Source organism: Sorex araneus, chromosome 3 (genome assembly GCF_027595985.1).
Source record: "Sorex araneus isolate mSorAra2 chromosome 3, mSorAra2.pri, whole genome shotgun sequence".
NCBI classification, from domain to species: Eukaryota; Metazoa; Chordata; class Mammalia; order Eulipotyphla; family Soricidae; genus Sorex; species Sorex araneus.
In genome coordinates, this window is record NC_073304.1 from 82,689,504 (window position 1) to 82,710,751 (window position 21,248).

Below are 21,248 nucleotides of genomic sequence, written 5' to 3' on the forward strand. Positions count from 1 at the left end.
CAGCACCACATGGTTCCCCAAGCCCCGCTAGCAATGATTCCTGAGCACAGAGCCAAGAGTTAGCCCTCAGCACAATTGAGTGTGGCCCAAAAGCCAAAACAAAGAATAAAGTTAAAGAGACACACCGCACACACACACACACACACACACACACACACACACACACACATATAATCTCATAAGTATCTTTTGCTTAACAGGTTAAGGAAAAATCTTTTCCTTTAACAGGATCTCCACACCCTGGGGCAGGGTTTCCCTGGGACCAGGATTTAACATTCAGGTGCCCAGACCACAGTTCCTACTTCTGTATTCTGTCTGTAACGTCTATAATTATATAACTGTTAGAGCTACTTATTACTAAAAAAGTTTGAAAAACTGTTCATGATGGGGGTTCAGTTTAAGCTTCTTAGGCAGATTGACCCAAGATCTTTACCATGTCCCCTCTGGGTCTCTCTGGCCACCTTTGCCACCCTGCATTCTCTCGCGATAACTGCAACACCAATCAGCCTGTTCTGCCCCTGGACTATGTTACTTCACACTTCTGGACCTTTGCATCCGCTTTCCATCTGTTCCCCACACCTTCCTTCCCTGTTCACCTGGCAACACCTGCTGAAGACCATGAAGGTCTTTTAAATCCTGTCCAATTGTACGAAGACTTCCACTGATATTTCACTGAGAAACCATCACTGCCTCTTCGGGACTACATTTCAATCCACAGCATTGTATGTGATACTAAAAATAAGGTTATTTGTTTACATTTCTGAGTGACTTACTAAAAGAACATAAAGAGGAGGAAGATCATATTTCAGTCACTCTGTTTCTCTAGTATCTAGGACAGTATTTGGCACCAATTATATGGTGAATAAAACATTGAATTAAAAATATATTTGGGAGAGGGTGGTTCTACCACTAGCAGACATCAAACTAGTTCTGATTGCTTGTTTTGTTAAGGTGTAAGGACATATCTGGCAGTGACCATATCCAAGGTGGCACAGTAATAACAGGAGTCTGTTCAGGCAACTTAAAAAGAAGTGTATTTTGTAAACAGAACAACAATCTCCCTTATCCATTATCTAATCAGTTAGAACTTTTCTCTCTTGGAATTTCTCAACTTCAAAAATACAATAATTAGTGATCATCTTATAGAGGCTGACATTGCCCTCTCATGAAATTTATTTTAAATAATTCCAAACAGTCTAAATAAATTTCAGGCCCGTCTTACAGTTTAAAAAAATATTCCCTGGGTCCTAATTATTTTTAGAATGATAATTTGCAAGGAATGTAGCCAATTATTCTGTAGCCAATAGAATATTTAATCCTTATCCCCTGCAACCAGCCAGAGGTGTAAGGTTGCCTCAAAACCCAACCTTTTTTTTTCAGTTTGAAAATTTACCAAAGTAGGCTCGTCAGTGTAAATTTTTTGTATTTTTTCTAACTAAGATTTGTAACAAATGCCATCCACTAAAGTAAAGCCTCCAGAATTTCTATATACAAAATGTGAATGATGTAGAAAAGTTGATACATCATTGACTATTGAAGCTTAGAGTTCTACTTTGTGGGTTTCCTTTTATGACAGGACATGGTGCAGCTGGAGTGACAAGTTGGTCACTTTTTGGAGACCCTTGTTTGGAGATTGGAAGGTCTCAACCTCTCAACACTCTGTTGCTTAAATTCAGTACTTGAAGACAGTCACAAAACAAAGTATTACAGGGATAAAGATGTGGCAATTACAGTGTAGCTGCTATTAGTAACTGACTCTAACCCAGGACTCAGGGGATCCAGGGCACATTCACAGACAACTCTTAGGTAAGACAGGCATTCACTTTACAGAGCACAGGCTGAGGAAGACTTCTTTATACAAACGACTGCTTTGGAAGCAGATAGCTTTGCCCTGCTCCTTCTACTAAACAGTCATCTTTTGGAATGATAGTATCTTCTCCTGTAAAATGGGAATGATAGCTCTTTCACTGAGTTGTTTGTAGGATTAAATAACCATTGGCTTTTTAAAGCCTATCGTGGTGGGGCCAGAAGATGGTCCCATGCAAAGCTGGAGAATATGCACTGCATAAGAGCTCCATGGGTTATTCCCAGCTCCACTAATTTCCTCTAGCACTGCCAGGAGATCCCCCCCACATCCCATGCTGGGAGTAGCACCTGGTCACTGCTAGATATGCCCTAATAAAAAAGCAAGCTAACAAAGTAAATCTAGCTGTGTCTGCTAGTGGTGGAACCATACTATATATACACACATATATAATATCTATAATATATATGCATGGTCTGGAGCCAAAGCACAGCGGTAGGGCATTCGTCTTTCACGCGGCTGACCCATGTTTGATTCCTCCGCTCCTCTCAGAGAGCTCGGCAAGCTACCGAGAGTATCGTGCCTGGCAAGCTACCTGTGGCGTATTGGATATGCCACAAACAGTAACAATAAGTCTCACAATGAGAGACGTTACTGGTGCCCGCTCGAACCAATTGATAATATATATGCATACACATGTATACACACACACACACACACACACACATATTTGCTGTTGGTTTTGAGTGACTCTCAGCAGTGTTCAGGGGTTACTCCCAGCTCAACACTCAGGAAGCACTTCTGGCAGTATTTAGGGGACCATATGGGATGCTGGGGATGGAACCCGAGTCAACTACATGCAAAGCAAGTGCCCTACCGGCTGTACTATCTCTCAGACCCCTCAAATACATTTTTAATTAAATATTTATTCACCATATCACTGGTGCCAAACAGTGTCCTAGACACCACAGATACAAAGATACTAAAAATGATCTTTTACTCTTTATGATCTTCAGTAAGTCTCAGAAATGTAAACAAACAAATAACCTTATTTTTAATATCACATACAATATAGAGATTGTAATATAGTCCCAAAGAGGTTTTTTTCTCAGCGAAATATCTGTGGAAGTTATATATATATATATATATATATATATATATGTATCTTATATATATATATGGGACTTTTTTTCATTGTGTGATTTAAGCTCATAGGCATAGTTATTTTCTTGCCAAAACTGGATGAAAACTTTTTCTTTATAAACAATAGCATGAGACACACAAAAATATGACCTCACTACATACCACAACTAGACTGCAAAAATCAAGGAAATTAAAACACTCATGCTTGATCTCTGACCAAAACAAAACAAAACAAAAAACCCTGCAGCTTTCCTCTATATTAATACGCTAATGTGCAAATAAAAATATAACTTGGGAATACAAACATCTGATTCATGGATCTTACATTTATTTCATTTAATTTATTTATTTTGGTTTGGGGGCTAGACTGGCTGTTGATCAGGGCTTATTGCTGGCTCTGTGCTCAGGAGTCACTCCCGACTGTGCCAGGGGAACCATATGTGGTACCACAGATTGAACCATGGTCTGCCACATGCAAGGCAAGCACTTTAACTCTATTCTCTCTCCAGCCCTCTGGGTCTTGAATTTAAAGATCATCTAGCCCAGAAGGCCCCAATTTTGCTAGGTATACCACCTCCTTTTCAGAAAATCACTCAGCTCCACCCTGGAAATTTACTTTCTTTAAGTGAACAACAGAAAACACCCACCAATTACATCTAAGATTACTGCCCTGAGAAATAGCACAGGCTTAAAACGTCTGCCTTGCAAGCACCGGGTCACAAGTACAAACTGTTGGTTTCCGCATGTACCAAGTATGATTCTGTAGTTCTGCTACCTGTGGTCCCCAAACCACAAGTGATTTCTGGCTACACCATAACCACATGTCTGAGTACCACAAAAAGAGGTGTGACAGGCAGAGTGAGTACAGGAATTAAGGCACTAGTCTCGAAAGCAGCTAATACCAGTTAGAATCCCAGAACCACATGGTCTCACACAAACTGCTGGGAAAGATCCAGAGGACAGACACAGGAGTAGCCCTTCAGAGCTGCCAAAAGGAGGCACTGCAATGTGCCTGATGAGCACCACAATTAAAGAGACGTGTAAGGGACTAGAAAGACAGCTCAACGGGCTGAGTGCATGCTTTGCATACCAGAGGCCCAGGTTTGAAGCCTGGCATCACATGGTCCCCTGAACACTTCCAGGTGTGACCCTCAAGCACAGAGCCAGGAGCAGCCCATGTGCAAACACCACAACCAAAAGAACACTAACCTCAGACAGCACTGCAGTCAGGTCTGGGAGCACTCAGTCAGTGAAGTGCCTCATCTAAAATGTGCAGCCCCCAGCCATTGTGGCAGCATCAGCAACGGTGAAGGAGAGGGAAGCAGGAGAAGTTGGAAAAAAAAAAAAGTGACTGAATCCTATTTTACAGGTGAACAGATGTTCAAAGAGATTAAGAGATTTGTCCAAGGGGTTAGAGAGAAAAACTACAGGGGTTAAAGCACATGCCTGGCATGTAGCCAACCCCACTTTGAGCCCAGTCACCCAAGTATCACCAGGTACACTCCTGGAAGCTTCCTCACACCACGAGGGTGAAGCAGGTAGTTCAAGTCCTGGGGAATAATTAGTGTCAGCATGGCCAGGTGGAGTGGTGTTGGGGGACTGGGGCATAGGAATAAGAAAACTACTAGTGATTAACTGCAGGCTGTGTTAAGTGCATCACTGTATCACTGTCATCCCATTGTTCATCAAGTTACTCTAGCGGGCACCAGTAACGTCTCCATTTGTCCCAGCCCTGAGATTTTAGCAGCCTCTCCTTACTCGTCTTTCCCAATGATTGGAGGCTTCTTTCAGGGTCAGGGGAATGAGACCTGTTGTTGTTACTGTTTTTGGCATATCGAATATGCCATGGGGAGCTTGCCAGGCTCTGCCGTGCAGGCGGGATACTCTCGATAGCTTGCCAGGCTCTCCGAGAGGCATATATAATTATTTCCATCTATGATGATGTGTCACGCGGCCACTTTGCAGTCCAGGAATATTTCACTCATGTGTGAGGCTCGGCCTGAGCATGTGGAAAGCGGCCTGGAGCATGGTGGTGGTTGGGTTGTGGAAGTCGGCTGCTGGGGCTGAGTCCCTTGGGGTGGGGAGGGCTCTTACCCACTCCCATCTGGGGTGCCCTGAGTGAAAACAGCCTGGCGCAGAGTCCCATTAAATACATAACACATTCAATCTCATGTAATATAATTTTAGGACAATACTTAGGCTGCATTTTGCAAAAGGAAACACTGAATCTAGCCAAGATGAAATGAAACTGGGATTTGAACCCATGTCTCTTAAATGTATCCCTTTTTGGGCGCAACCCTGACCCTAAAGCCAGGACTTTTGTTTTTTCCCTTTTGTTTGCTTGCTTTTGATTCACACCTGGCTATGCTCATGGTTTACCCCTGGCTCTGCTCTCAGAAGTCACTCCTGGTGGTGCTCTGGGAGCCATATGTGATGCATGGAAATGAACCTAGGTTGGTCACTTGCAAGGCAAGAGCCTTAACTTCTATACTATCTCTCTGACTTGTGCCAGGACTTTTGACTCAGACTCAGAGTCTAAAAGAATCCAAAGCAGATGAAAAAGAAATCACTACATGATTTTGTTTGCATCACCCAAAACAATTATACTTGCACCAAAGCAACTAAAAAACCTGGAACGCATATGTAGGAAATCAACAAAAGCATGTAAGTCCTAAATCTTCAAGAATTGCTTCCAGACTCTTTACCTGTGGGCAAGACCACTGACTTTTTCAAGGTCAATCTCATCCTAAACAAGACATCTAAGCAAAATGAACCCTGAGTTCATTGTAGGAAACCATTTGCCACAATAAGCACATTCCCTTATTAGGCTTGCATTCTATTTTAAGATACGTCTAAACACTTATCGTTTTGTATAAATAACACAATAAAAAATCCTATCTTCTTATATGTATATGCATATATATGTATGTATATACACATACACATAACATAAGAAAACATTAGGAAACAAAAAGACAATCTTACTTTTAACTATTAGCACTGAAAATATTAATTTAGATTCTAAGAACCTATCTATCGCCAAAAATATTCTAAGTCTGAAGAGGCAAACTATGTGGTTCAGCAACAGAGCACATGCCTTGCAAATATGATGCTTTGGATGTGTTCCTCGGCACCACATACACTTAAATTCTAAGTTTGAACTGATGGTCTGACTTATTTAAGTCTGTGTTATATTCAACATACTTTCAATGAAATAAAATGTTTCTTATCCCTCAAGGATATAATGCGGGCAAGATACTCTCGGTAGCTTGCAAGCTACCCATGTCACCCATGTCATATTCAACATGCCAAAAACAGTAACAAACAAGTCTCACAATGGAGACGTTACTCGTGCCCGCTCAAGCAAATAGATGAGCAACCGGATGACAGTGACAGTGACAAGGATATAATGGAGTTTGGTCAAAAGTATCAATCTGCACAAAATATTTCATCTATAGGGTCAGACCCTACAGACAGAAGACCCTACAGAGGGAAGGGCACTTGCCTTGCAAGCAGCTGACTCTGATTAGATCCCTAGCACCACGCACGGTTCTCCAAGTAGTGCCAGGAGTGATCCCTGAGCACAGAGCCTGGAGTAGGCCCCAGTTGTGCCCTCAAACTACACCTAACTAAAAACAAAACAAAACACACACTTTGTATGCAGGAACACATCACAGTGTTGATACTGCAAAGTCTTGATCAGTGTCTCAACTTTTAAAAGAGAACAACAAAGCCCCAAAGGCTTTTTCAATGGTTAAGCACGGAGCATGCAAGAAAGAATCCTTTAACCTATTCCCATTGCTACCTGTACACACTGAGTGAGGCTGCTCAGAGTGGGGGAGCTCTGCTGCACGGCAGCCAGGAGTGTGTGTGAGCACTGAAGCCAAGCATTTGAGCATTGCTGAAAGCCGTGGTGAGCACTACAACTAGAATGAATGAAAGCATTTGCAGGCACGCGTGCGCAAACACACACACACACACACACACACACACACACACACACCTCCCCAGTAGAGTATGTGTGTGAGTGCCACAACCAAGCCTGTGTATAACTCTAGTTGTTGCAACAATAGCGAAAGGGGCAAATTAATTTTACACTTTTTAAAGAAGCAGAGAAAAAATCAAAATGGGAGATTTTGTTTATCGATTATGAAACAGCCAACTATTGCTAGATTGTTAACAAAGTAATAATCCCCGTCTTGTGGATAGGGATTATCGCCTTAACAGAGCCAACCTGGGTTTGATCTACATAAAGTCCCCCAGGCACCATCAGGAGTGATCCCTGAGCTTGGAGCAAGCCCTGAGCACTCCTGGGTATGCCCCCGCCCCCTCCTCCCAAAACTAATCTTTGTCTTAGAAAAAGCCGGGATAGATCAGGAACCAAATAATCACAGAACAAAATGTGAAAGATGCTTTAAGAGGTACGACTGGAGCGATAGCACAGTAGGTAGGGCATTTGCCTTGCATGAGGCCAACCCGGATTGATTCCTAGGTCCCTCTCAGAGAGCCTGGCAAGCTACCAAAAGTATCCCGCCCACATGGCAGAGCCTGGTAAGCTACCCGTGGCGTATTCGATATGCCAAAAACAGTAACAACAAATCTCACAATGGAGACGTTACTGGTGCCTGCTCGAGCAAATTGATGAATAGGATGACAGTGCAGCTCTAAGAGGTAGAAAGTGCTGTTGCTGCAGTGCAAAAAAGACACTGGCCTGTATCTGGGCAAATCATGAGGGCTTCCCTGAGGAGATGACACTGCAATTGTATTTTCAACAGTCAGAATTCCTTCCACAAAAAGGAGACAGGAATACACATTGCTTCTAGGTCTCCTTCCAAGACTTCCCTTTTCAAGACTGGCTTTCCACGAGCCAAGGGATCTTATTGCTGTACAAAAAGGATCCTAAAATGGTTCACTTTCATCTAGAGAAGTAACTAGGTTTCAGAGAAATCCCAGAGTTGTTCTCTCACCATTTCGTTAAAAAGGGAATGAACGGCTCAAGATTACCAAGGGATAAATTTGGTAGATAAAAATGGTTTATATTATTGTCTGCTGTGACATCAAAATATTTTAAAAGGCTAAATGAAAAACAAATGTCAACATAGGAAGATGAATAAGAAGTTATTCTCCACGAACCCTCATCCTCCAAATAAGAACTGCAAGACATTTTTTGAAGGAGGAATGAAAGAAAAGAGAGGGAAAAGAGAGAAAATAACATGGATTTAATACAGGCTATTCTTCCAAAGAACAGTAAAGACAATGAAGGGAAAAACACAACACATGTATTACAATGTATAGCACCATAAGGCTCTGTTTGATGCTCTGGAGGGCTTCAACAAGTACTGTTCAGTCAAAAATCAATTGAAAAATCAGCATGATAACAGAGCATGAGTTGCCCTATAATAGCCTTAAGACCCCCAAGGCTATGCAAGTCCCTTTCATCTGCCACTCGGCTAGACTCAAGGGGAACCCACTTCCCCTCCCTGAGTACAGTACCAGGCTGTATTTCTAACCTACTGCTCTACCCTCCCTCGAAAAGGGGAGCTGACAAGACCGACGCTGTTTTAAAGTGGGTTATCCGAATTTTTTCTTTTTGCTTTATTCTTGATCTTTCTGTGAGATTTGTACTCGATTTCATCCTATGGTGCCAGCCATAAACTGTTTTCACAATGTTACATGGTCAGGCATAATCTCTGAGTAACCTAGCAATAGTTTTGTATTTTAAATGCTTTAATGCACATACATTAAACTGCCCCTTAATACAACCGGAGTTCAGGTTTATGCAAATGTGACATGCAAGCAATTCACAGCATTGTTATAAATATACATATACGGTTCATTCCAAGATTTCATCTCAATATTTCTTCAATCATTTCCTCACAATGTCTGGTTTGTTCAATTTATACTTCTAGTTGGCATTTGGTGTAAACCCCCAAAGATAAGATACATCTGTCCCTTAGTAACAAATCTTGGCATTTTTACCTTAACTCAATTCTGAAATGATTGGTTGAAAAATACCTTGCTGATTAGCAGGAATTCCTCATAATAAAATATTGTATTTCCAAACTTTTGAATGTGACAGGAGATGTGCCAACTCAGTGGTGACATATCAAAGCGTAAGGAGGACATATAAACAGCCGATCCATGTGAGGGAAGGAAAAGCTAATTGGAAGTCAGCTTCCCCGTGATTATCAGCTTGTTTATGGGGAGGGAGGACTCCTCGGAATGGCACTGTAAATTCATCCCTGATTATGGCGTTAAAACCAGAGCTCATTTCCACAACTTCCCTGAAGCTCCCCCCACCCAATCCATTTTGTTTGGTTACAAAGGGTTGCGCTCTGTTTTCAGAGAATGACAGTTTTTCAGGCTTTGATTTTCTCCAGTTTCAAGAAAAATGAATCAGTTGCACAAGCTAGTTGTCAGATTTCACTTCCCTCATGGCAGAAAGCAAACATATTCATTGTCTGCTATAAGAATAAATTTTAGTAATTTTCCCCATGTCAATATGAATATTAGACTGACCCAATTAATATGAAACGCTTCTATGCTGCTGGAACAGACAGTGCTACAGAAAGAGCCATTTGCACAACCTGTTCATGATTATGGGCCATAAGGACACAAAGATGGCACACACATTTGTGGACCATCTGAATTCTTATACGGGAAGGGGAGGGGGTGGGGGGAGCGGCATGACGTTAGCTTGACTGTCGTGGGTCATGTTTTTTAATCCGGAGTATTGGACATGTAACACAGCAACAAGAGCTGATCATTTTGTTTAATCACCTTTTGGATCTTTGCCAGATGGTCTCTATTGAGAGCGCTGCAAACAGAAAGAGATGAACTGCATCTAACACGCCACCAGAGCTTTCCCGTAAATGTCTGAGAACTGATTCCAACAAGAATTTAGTCTCAGAGCAGAAAGGGATACATTTAAAAACTATGTGCATTAACTATACTTTTCCCCATAGAATCCTCACTTGGCATGAATAATTTACCCACTCTTATGCTAATGGGATCATGAAAGTATCCCTCTGTCTTTAGTGCAGCTATTCTCAGCTTTCAGTAATTACCCCACCCAGTGAAAATAACATGGCTTCTGCATTGAACAAGCGACTAGTACCTGACAATTAGAAAGATCATGGCTGACAGTGGAAGGGTCCAGAACTGGACAGAAGAACCCTTGTAGCCCAAGGAAGAGTTATAGAACTAAAGTAGCACCGGTTATGGCCAGCAAAACATGGGGCTGGAAGCAAGGGCAGGAGGAGAAGAAAGAAAAATTTCCACTGCAAAGTTTTCCTTCCCCTGACTTATTTTACTTATCTATACAAAATTTTTTTCTACACATTACATTCAAAGTAAAAGATACTCATGCTAGAATTAGTTTTAAGAGGTGGGGGTGGGGGTAAGGGGGAAAAGGAGAATTTTTTTGGAGGAAAAACCTATAAACAATCTCAAAGAAAAAGAACTTGAGTTATCGTTACAGCACATCTGTAGTGAGTATATATGTTTTCAGAATTAAAAAAAAAACTTAATCATCTTAAATCCTCTGTATTTTGCAAGGTGGGCAGATTTTTTAAAAATGTCTATGAAAACAAAACCCAAGTCAAAAAAGAATAGAAAACTTATTTTCAACCTCTGTCCACAGAACTTCATGTTAGGTAGTTCACTGTGTAAAAATTATCAGGCTAAAACATCTGGGAAAGAAAGCTATGAAACAGCAGGGAACGTGGCTGGTTTATTGTTTATCTTTTGTTTATGAGGCAGTATTCAAGTTTAATTACTACTCTAAATTAAACTCTAACTGGCATCAGGAGACATCCCTTTACATGACTAAGTTAAAAAAAATCTAGAAATCACAACTCCAGGTTTTTCAAGTAAGATGACACATATAGGAAAAAATTACTCAAAATTAACAGTAATTATAGAAAGCTTTTAAGCATTTATGGGCACCATTTCATATTGCTAGAACATTTATTTATTAGAAGAGTTTAATTTTATTCCTAATGGTTGCTATTCTAGAAAATCAACATTTCTTTTTTCCTTTTTGGGTCATGCCTGGCGATGCTCAGGGGTTACTCCTCACTTTGCACTCAGGAATTACCCCTGGAGGTGCTCAGGGGACCATATGGGATGCTGGGAATCGAACCCCGGTCAGCTGCATGCAAGGCAAACGCCCTACCCGCTATGCTATTGCTCCAGCCCCAAATTTGGGGAAGAGTTTGGTGATGGCTATATATGGCATTCTTTTGATTGTACTTGGGGAAAAGAAAGAAAAAATGCAACATAAATACTCAATGAGTATCTCTTTGGTGGCAAATTGTCAGTTCAATTTTCAGAGAATTTGGGAAACATAATTAGGAAGACAGGAAGGAAAAAATATATTATTGCATTTATCATAACAGAGTGACCAGTTTGGGATGAACTTAGCTCTAGGAAAAATAAAAGTTAAAAGCAACTAGCAAAAGATTATGCCAGATGGCATCTGTCATATTGTATTTAGGGTTATTTTAAAGAGATTGCCGCCACTATGAAAACATTCCATTGACAGAGTTTTCCTAGACTGAATAAGAAATCCCCGTAGAACACATTCAGGACCTACCATGAGTGGGTTTGAGGTTTTTACCCCCCATCCTTGAAAGCTGTAAGAAGGGAAGAATTTTGGTGGGGAAGAATACTCTTTCATAACTACCGTGTGCATTATAAATTCAAAGTGCAATACCATTTAGATGTGTGCTAACGTAAAAACACATTAAACATATAGGGGGTATTTTTATATCTCAACACTATGATATTTAAAGAACTGCACAACAAATAAATGCATATGTAATTATATAGTTATGAAATGCTAGTCTCATTGCCTGGATAATAGACAAGAACATCAGAAGTGAGGTCTGTTGGGAGGTGTATTCTCGGGGAAATCTACTAGTTGTGCAGCCCTGTGTCCTGAAAGATGACAGACATATAGATGCTAGCATGTGAATGCATTTAGGTTACACTGGGCCTGGCAACAGTATGGTTAACGTGTGTGTGGTGTGCAGTGTGAGCTCAGCAGTTACTGGGCCAACTGTCTCGGTATTTCTGGGAATCCTGCCTATTCACAGTGCAGGGATTGTTCAATTGCTGCAAAATGTACAAAATGAATTTTACAAAAATGAATTGTAAGGAAGGCCCCATTACAACGATTTTACAGCAAAGATGTCAACATCAATTTTTCTTTCATGCATAGCTAATGATTAAAACAGCATATTCCATTTGCCTAAGACAATTTATTTCATATTGGCACATCAAAATATTGAAATACAAAGTTATCTTTACTCTACCCTTTTTATTCACTGCTGCTGAACCCATACCATTGTTCAAACCAGGAAAAATAAAACAAACTTGGCACGAAATACTTAAAACAAAGGCTCATCAATATTCTTCAATTTGTCAACATCTCAATTACAGCACTGGAAAAAATGTAAATTTCATGTGCTCTAAACACTGAGGGGTCTATTCTCTTGCCAATTCACATTCGTAACTCCCATCAGCGTTAATGGGAGTTACACAAACCCATCAATAATAATAATACTTTGTACATATATTGTGCCTTTCATCTCAGGCTCTGAAAGTGCGCTGTGAACAAGGGGGATGCTTCCTACTCTTGACTCTGGCAAAATATACTGGGAAATACAAAGCAGCTTTTGACTCAGCAGGTAGAGAATTAGGGACCCCAAGCCTTATTATCAAGCCCCATTTTACTGATAGGAAGTCGGGCACAAAGAGGGGCAGTTACATCTCCAGAGCCCCCAGGCTGCACCCTAATTCCACCCCTGAAAAATCAGATTTCTTTCTTCATTCTAATGTGGACTAACAACACAAACTCCCTCCCCCCCTTTGGCTGTTTCAGCAAAAGAAATCAGAGTGAATGAAAGTCTGGTTCATATTTATATCGTTTACTGCTAGGCATGTGCTGTTTGAAAGATACAGTAGAGTCAGGTTTTACATTTTAGCGAGGGTGTTTCTCACAATATTTTTAAACTCAGATTTTTTCCCCCTCCGTTTGGTTTGCAGCAGAAACACTAAGAAGGAAAAGATGACCTTTCACCTCTGTAACTGTAGCTCTTTCACTATCAAGCCATAAAACGAAGTATTTTTAGGTTCCAAAGTAAAGATGTGTATGAATCATTTTAGTAAAAATATTCACAAAAATTATAAGGCAACATAAATGCATGTATTGTTTTATAGCATATGGCTATTAAAGTTTAATTTAAAATGTGTATGAAAACATTGTATTTAGTACAATTCATCCCTATTTTTTCTGTTTATCATAATTTGTTTTGAAACTGAATCGTTTTACAGTTTTCCATATGCCTGTTGTGCTAATAAATTCTGAATAAGCAAGGAAACTCTTTTCTAAACTACAAACTTGTTTTCCAAATGAAACATTCTAATATATTTAATACGAAGAACATAAATTTCCCTCTCAGGTTTTCCATTACACATCAACCCTAAGATTTAACCTAGGATAAGCATATGTGATTTCAGTCAATATCTGTGTTGACTTTGCCCTGAAGCAGATAATTAATCTTTCCCACAGAAAGCTACTCTGGACAATTCTGTGGGACAAAATACCAAGATATCTTGAAAACATGTTTAAAAGACTAATGGGCATGCATATGACAAAATGCATTCCAGTCTGGCCCTGAAAATTTAGAGTCTCTTGTAAGCACACACAGACACACAAATTCATTTAAAACTTAAATATGTGTTTTGGAATCACTGAGATGTCAGGTAGGAAATTTGCCAGGGTGAAATATTCTATTTTCTAGAAGTTGCAACTTTTTTTTTTTTGTCCCTCACATTTTAGTCCAGTAAGATGACTGACTTCCCACGACTCTTACACATAAGCTACCATGTCCATTCTTTAATCCCACCGAGATATGATTAAAGGAACAAAATCCTACAGGGATCACATCCTTCAACATTGGATAAGTGGGTGAGGCTACCCACAACATCGTGAGTTTTGCATACTGTTCTTAACCAGTTCACCAATCTCGAGTTTTTCTCATTCCTGGCCAAAAAAACAAAACACAAAAAGACAAAAGACAAAAAAAAAAAAGCAAAACTAAAAAAAAAAAAAAAAAAAAAGCAAAAAACCCACCCCCAAACCAAACCAAACCAAAACAAAACAAAAACCCCTCCATGCCTTGTCCACTGCTGCAACTAGTCCCTGCTACAAACCTCAGGGTCTTCTCTCTCCCCCCCTTCCCACCTCTCTGGTCCTTTCCTGCTATCTCCCTTGCCATAACTCAACCAGCCCAACAGAACCAGTCAGTTTTAAATTTCAGTTGGGACCTTGGTGACCTGTTAATGAATCTACAGAGAGGAGAAAAACTCACTGTGTTGAGTTATGCCTGGTGTTGCTAGCTGACTTGGAGTCAGAAATGCTTGAAGCGTTAACGTAATTGCAAGAATGTGAAAAATGAAGCACTGGGCTCCTGAGTGAAGTGAAAGGTCAAAGCAAGCCTCACACACAACAAGTCTTTGGAAGATAGCCTCATTAGACCATTAGGGCTACTTCTCTTTCTCCCCCTCTTTTGTGCAATGTTTAAGGTGTTTTGTTTTTATTAACATATTCCTTCAAGGGCCTTTTGGTGGCAGCAATTGGGGGTGGTGGGGAAGGTGGTGTTAATGCTACAGATTTCACCATGCTGAGAACTCCATCCCTAAGATGCAGCAAACAGTAAACCATTGCATTGCAGACCCACTTACTTTTAAGTTCACGTTATCTTCAAACTGTCATCTAGTTTGGTTTTCTTATATAAATTTAAAGGGCCCAATCAAAACAGCAGATAAAGTCGAAATAGATACAATTCACAAATTCTTCCCCAATTTACCATCTTAGAGTGTTTGTTTCTGCATCAGCAGCAGTGTGTTTAACTCTATATTCTAATTTGGACCCCTTCACAAGTTAATGACATACTAGAGAGGACATTTTCCTAGACTCCTCTTAAATACCAGGGATCCAAAATTCAGGACCCGAAATTTAGAGGAATAAAGGAACTCCCCCTAAATTAACCTTCCACTTTTGGGGGGCCACACCCAGTAGTACTCAGGGGTTAATACCAAATGGGACCCCAGGGATCAAACCCAGATCTGCTGCGCTTAAGGCAAGCATCCCTACCCGCAGCACTGTCACTCCAGGCCCTCAACTTCCCAATTTTAAATGGCATACATGACTGTGGCGCAAGCTGTTACACTGTCTTATACTTAGAATACCATCTAATGTTTAAACATTGTGGCCATAAACACGGTCATAATAGGAAAGGAATTATTCTAGGAGATCTGACAAGATCTAATGTGAAATATTAAAAAGTAAAATCTATAAACTTTTCTGAACCACATTCAATAAGACATTTTCCATTAAATAATCATTTTGCCATCAATGAGGCAACCCTGCTAACATACAATCACTCTCCAAGCAGTATGTGAGTTTTAAATGTTAAAATTTATTCTAAATAACACTAGGCTTCCTTGCCATCTGCACTTGATGTCTCTCTTGTCCTCTGATCATTCTAATTTTTAAGATTCATGACAAGTCACTATGTCAGCTGAATGGAAATGGGAGAAATCGTCTAAAGAATTTCAGAATCCATCTTTCCCAGATATGATTCCACATACGTTTTGTACAGTGCTTCCCGAGCTGATAAGTACAGGTGTTTGCATCTTACATTCTCAAGAGGCATCATTGCTGAATTTCAGAGAACTCTTATACTTGATATTTCAAACAAAATATTCTATTTATAGTAGAATTCAAACCAGTGCACCATCACAGCAAAGCAGTTCTGTCATTCCACTTACTTATACACAGAAGAAAAGTGTAGATAACCACATTTGTAAAAGGACTGGCAGAACTAATCAATTATTATTGTAATACCAACGTAAAGATTAGACATCTCACATTAGATCTTTTCTTAAGTAATATAAGAAGATGGAATTACTGTCTGGTTTTTAAAAGCAGCTGATTATACTCCCTAGTCTGCCTCCTACCGACAAGGAAGTATATGCACTAACACCATAAAATACTGGTGACTTCAGTCATATCCACTTTGCACAAGGCAAATGCTTGACCTTTTACCTTGCTCACTGCTGTTGTCTCCACTCTGGGAAGCGTGTCCACCACTGGAGGGCCCTGGAGTGCCCGCTGAGTGAGTGGAGGTTGCATCATCATGGTCTCGCCAAGATGCAGGATTCTGGTGTCAGGATGCCAAGAAATTTTTCCACGGTTACCATTTCCACCACAAACAAGGAGCCAAGAGGAAAGGTGCACAGAGAATTAAAAAAAAAAAAGTAAACATATTAGTATTTGTCATATCAGGCACATCCAGATGTCACATTATAATAAGTTGCCCTTTGAGCAACAGGGCAAATAGGTTCCAAAAGGAAGACAAAAAAAAAGTCCTTTCTAGGATCTTGATGAGGTTATGGTTACATCAATGCACACATCTGATGAAGCTTGGTGAAAATGACATTTTAAATGTGTGCATTTGTGGGTTGCAGAGATAATACAGTGGGAAGGGCCAATCTGGGTTCTCTCCCAGCATCACATATACCCCTGACCCTACCAAGAGCGATCTCTGAGTGCAGAGCCAGTAGTAATCCCTGAGCACTGTCATGTGTGGTCCAGAAACAAACAAATTACATTTCATAATAAACAAATGAGACCCCAGTAAAGCTAACTGGAGGGCGGGGGGGGGGGCAGGAACTGGACCATGCCTGGCTATGCTCAGGGTCTATTCCTGGATCTGTGTTCAGGAGTGATCCCTAGCAGGCTCAAGGGACAATATGTGGGGTATCAGGGATTCAAAACAGGGTCTGTTTCTTGCAAGACAAGTGCCTTGCCTCCTGTACTATATCTTCAGTCTCTCAATGAAGTTAATTTTTGAACTTTAAAAACGGCTACGTAAAACTGCAAAAGTAACTTTTATCCTTGCTACCTGAACTAGTACATACCTTCTCAAGAAACACTCGAGTACTGAATACTTCATATTGGTAACACGTATGAACCTCAAAGACTCCTTTTAAATAATCAGAACACTCTGAAAGAGGACAAGATCTCTACACTGGAAGTTATCAACTACACAACCGAATGAAAACAATTATATTGATCCCTGCATTTATACCTAATGAATGACCAATTTGGTTTTAATTAAATTTGCACAAACAGCCACAAAAAGATGTAATAGCTAAGAATGGCTAGTCATCTAATAAACGGGGTAGGATTTTTACTTGCGCATCACGAAAGTTTTAAATGCACAGCACTTTCCCCTGGAAGACCTACCTATTGCGAAGGACAGACAAGGCAAACTAAGTTATAGCTCATGCCACGTTACTGAGTGTATTCTTCTCCTGTTCCTCCTCCCCTTTCCTGATCATTCCCAATACTCTGCGGCTGCTTAAAGGAAAACAGGATTTCTAATGTACAGGAAGGACTTTATCAGCACCACATGAAGGCAGGCAAGAGATGGAATTTCCTCTGGCAGAAACAGAGAGTCAGAACAGCACATGAAACAGACCAGCCTGAAAGCCTGAGCTGTACACGTGTCACCTGTATGCTATGACTTCAACTGTGCCCCCAAGAATCTACAGGCAAGAAAACTCCTTCTATTAGGTGTGGGGTGGGAGTGGAGGTTTGAGGAATTAGGAGGGGAGGAAATAGAAAATAACATTAATCTCTCCAAAGCACACTACTCCTCCTTTCAGGAATTACTAAGTAAGAATTCAGGTAGACTGGCGTGCCTGTGGGCAGCATGCAAACATCTTGACTACCGAAAAGCAATCTTGCTGTGTTATCATTATATACAGTGTATCCAGGGGAAAAAAATCAGTCTATCATTTGCGTCAACATCAATGCTATAATGCACATACAGAACATACAATTTTATCAAGAAACCTAGGTGAGACAATACAAGGAACTATAATTATTCAGAACAACCACTGAAATCTGCTATTTTTCCTCAACAGATCCGCTACAAACTGATTGCAAATTACTATTCAGCATTTTTGATAGATGGTAAAATGATCAAAAGCTCAATATATAAATAATATCTATATCAAACAATGCTACTGGCACTGCCATCCAAGCAAGTACTTGATGCAGAGTGAAAACCCTAAGCAGAAATTCTGTGACTATAAATATCACACACATATATATTTTAGATTTCTACACTAATGTTTTAAGAAATAGATTAGAGCATGAAGCTAAGTAGGATAAAACGAAAAACAAGGTGCTCTGCTCCCTGTATTAAGACAAAGTTGTCTTAAAATGATCTCTCATTTTAGAAACCACTCCAATAGTTTGAAGCTAAAGGCAAACAAAATACAGGGGCTCTTCAAGCTTTGCAACCTGTTCATGTCAGCTGCTTTCCTGATGATAATTAGATAAAACCCTCTAGAAAACTTTCATGGCAAGGAAAGAGAAGAAAGAAACAAAAGCATGGTGTGATTGAGTCCTACAACAAACCTGCCTATATCCTTTTAGAAAATGCAGAAACTGCAACACATTCACCTAACCTAAACTTTTCAGTGTGTAGTGCAAGTGATGTTAATTTTATGCACTGCAAACTCTTATTAAGACAGCTGCTATAAAAGTTCCTTACCCCTCATGAAAATTACAATAATTAACCACTAACACCTCAACTATGTTTTAAGGCAAATGTCATCCAATAGCTATTATATAATCGTTCAAATGAAGCTGGAGCAAGTCTTTCTGGTTGGGCACTCTAGTGATTTAAAGGGATGGCCAGAAGGACTTCTTGAAACTGAAAATGTTGATTTGTCCCTAACAGTCAAACCTGTGCTGAATGTTAAAGGCAAGCTTCATTAATTTACAATTCAGTGTGTTTTTTGAATGGTTTCCTGGAGAAGTTTTCTAAAATAAAGGGCCACATGAGTACTTATAATTATAAAAGTTTCTGGCTACTTCAAACGAGTTAGGTCTTCGGTTTTCAACCCAGTTCTAAAATTTGCTCAAGTTCACTAACAGTTTCCTCTTTCTCCTTATATTCTTCAAAATTCCCCCTTTTATTTCTTATATCCTTCACAAATGTTCTTCTATAACGGTATCACAGGGTGTCTAATACCAGAGCAGCTCTAGTATTATGACCTAGTCTGCGAGTCTGATACAAACTAAGAAATCCCATGATCTTCAAGTTGAAAGTAGGAGAAACACTGGGCCAAAGAGATGGCACAGTGGGTAAGGCACTTGCCTTACACATAGCTAAGCTGGGTTCAATACCCCACCCCACATTTCATATAGTCCTGTTAGAACCGCCATGAGTAATTTCTGAGTACAGAGCCAGGAGTAAACCCTGAGCACCACCGGATGTGATTCCTGCCACTCTCTAAAACAACGCAATAAAGAAAGTGGAAAAAATCAAAACAATCCCTCAGGTTTCGAGGAGTTACCCCGAAGTTGTTCATATCCATTTATACATGAGGTCTTGGTACAAAGACAAATGTTGATATTTTGGTTAACAGAAATTGCTACCAATTTGTTCATTAAAAAAAAAAACTCTTACCTACACAAATAAAATATAGTCAACTATGCAGATGTGTTAAGATTTTATTTTAGGCTGAAATAATTATTTGCATCACAATTCCTTTCTTCTATTTTTCCCTCTCCAGAGTGAGACTCCAAGTTTGCATCCTTCGGGAAGAATTACCTAGATTCTGGCCAAATTTACAGCTAAAGTTTAGTGAATCTTGAAACCAAAGTGTCCTATGAAAGCACATAAAGCTTGTGACGTCTGCTGAGATAGAAAGAGAAATACTCAGTGTGCTCGCATGTGGCTACATGTGCAGGTAGAGGCATTCCCTAATAACATGCCCGTTCTTCAGCCAAAAGTATCACAAAGACCCAAGGGTGAACATGTTTCTATTCCCGGTGGCTTTAATAATTGGGAGTCAAAGATGGTACTCTTCCTGCTCTTGCGTAATTGTATTAAAGAGCAGTGTTAGCAGGAGAAAAACAGTGAATACTGAGTGGAGCACAATAGAAAGAGATGGAAAATAGATACAAGAAGCTAGGTCTCCAGGGGCAGTATTTTCTATTTGCTGGGCTACAGACTCACAGCTGATAATGCAAGTTGTAATTAATATAAAAGCAGGAGACAATATGGGGAGCGCTTGTAGTAGTGGGGCCACAGGAGATCATGCTGCCGCTTTTCTGTTTCTCATTTACACACAGCTTTCCCAAGAAAATACAATTCTGCCAGTTTTTTCTCCCTTGGAAGTTAAAAAAAAAATTGATTTAGCACTATCATTGAATTTTGCTAAATCTAGGAAACAGCATAGAGAGAATAGAAGTCTCTGGGCAGAGGAAGAAATCATACGTGTACCCCCTTTTGTTGAGGTTGCAAAAACAGGGGGGACCAGCACATTTTACATTGTTATGGCACTTTCGGAGAGGGCCTTGCTATAGAGGAACTTAAGTTCTGGTGAATGGTGGTATTTCCCTAACTCCACACAGTTCATGAGTCTATCAATTTGAAAAACAATAAAGTAAAATATGCAAGGGTTTCTAAACAACAACAAAAATAACTGGGGCAATAAAATATATTTGCTCTCAGCAGGGAGGGGTGTGGTGGTGGAAAGCCAAACTCCACATAAGCTATCTAAAATAATATGAAACTCATTTGAGACTGCAAATGACAAGGTGATTCACTGGATGTGGCACAAGGGAAGACAGTGTTAACTGGAATTAAGACTCTGGGGTGCCACACTGGTCATGTGACTTAAGCACCTCCACTTAAGCAAGTGGGGCTCTTCATTTCTCTCCGACTGGTTTTCTTTATTTCTTTAAAATTAAGTGCTTAGACAAGAGCATCCGCAAGGTCATTTTCACTGATTTCCACGACCAGGAAAATTCTTTCAACAAAAATTTGACTTTCGAGGACATATACAATTAAAACATGCTTTATAACATCAATCCAGAAACGATGAAGTTGGAACATAAAGTAATCCAGAATGGCTTTTTTGTAGGTAGAAGGTAAAGGTAGATATATACAAAGGTGTTTCAGTCAGCTAACAGCATGCAAGACTAATTTGATTCAATATGTGTATATAACAAAAGCAAAATATGCTTGTGTCAGAACACATAATTAATATGAAGTTACAGTGTTCTATGACTTTCGGAGGCTTTAATTCCTAATTAGTATTATGCAAATATATTTTTAAAACTAGGACAATGACACCTATCATGAGGTATTTAAATCTAAGAAGTGAAAAATGTTAATTCTATAGTTTGGGAAAAATGGAGACG

At 39.9% G+C, this 21,248-nt stretch overlaps 1 protein-coding gene across 7 annotated transcripts in view; it reads right to left on the bottom strand.

Annotated features, from left to right (window-relative positions):
- MEIS2 (Meis homeobox 2) overlaps nucleotides 1-21,248 on the bottom strand; it is a 228,871-nt gene that overhangs the window by 196,061 nt on the left and 11,562 nt on the right. For all 7 annotated transcript variants that reach the window (XM_055131979.1, XM_055131977.1, XM_055131978.1 and 4 more), the window contains exon 7: nucleotides 16,065-16,179. In XM_055131979.1, the coding sequence (XP_054987954.1) occupies nucleotides 16,065-16,179 (115 nt within the window). The remainder of the gene's footprint in view (nucleotides 1-16,064; nucleotides 16,180-21,248) is intronic.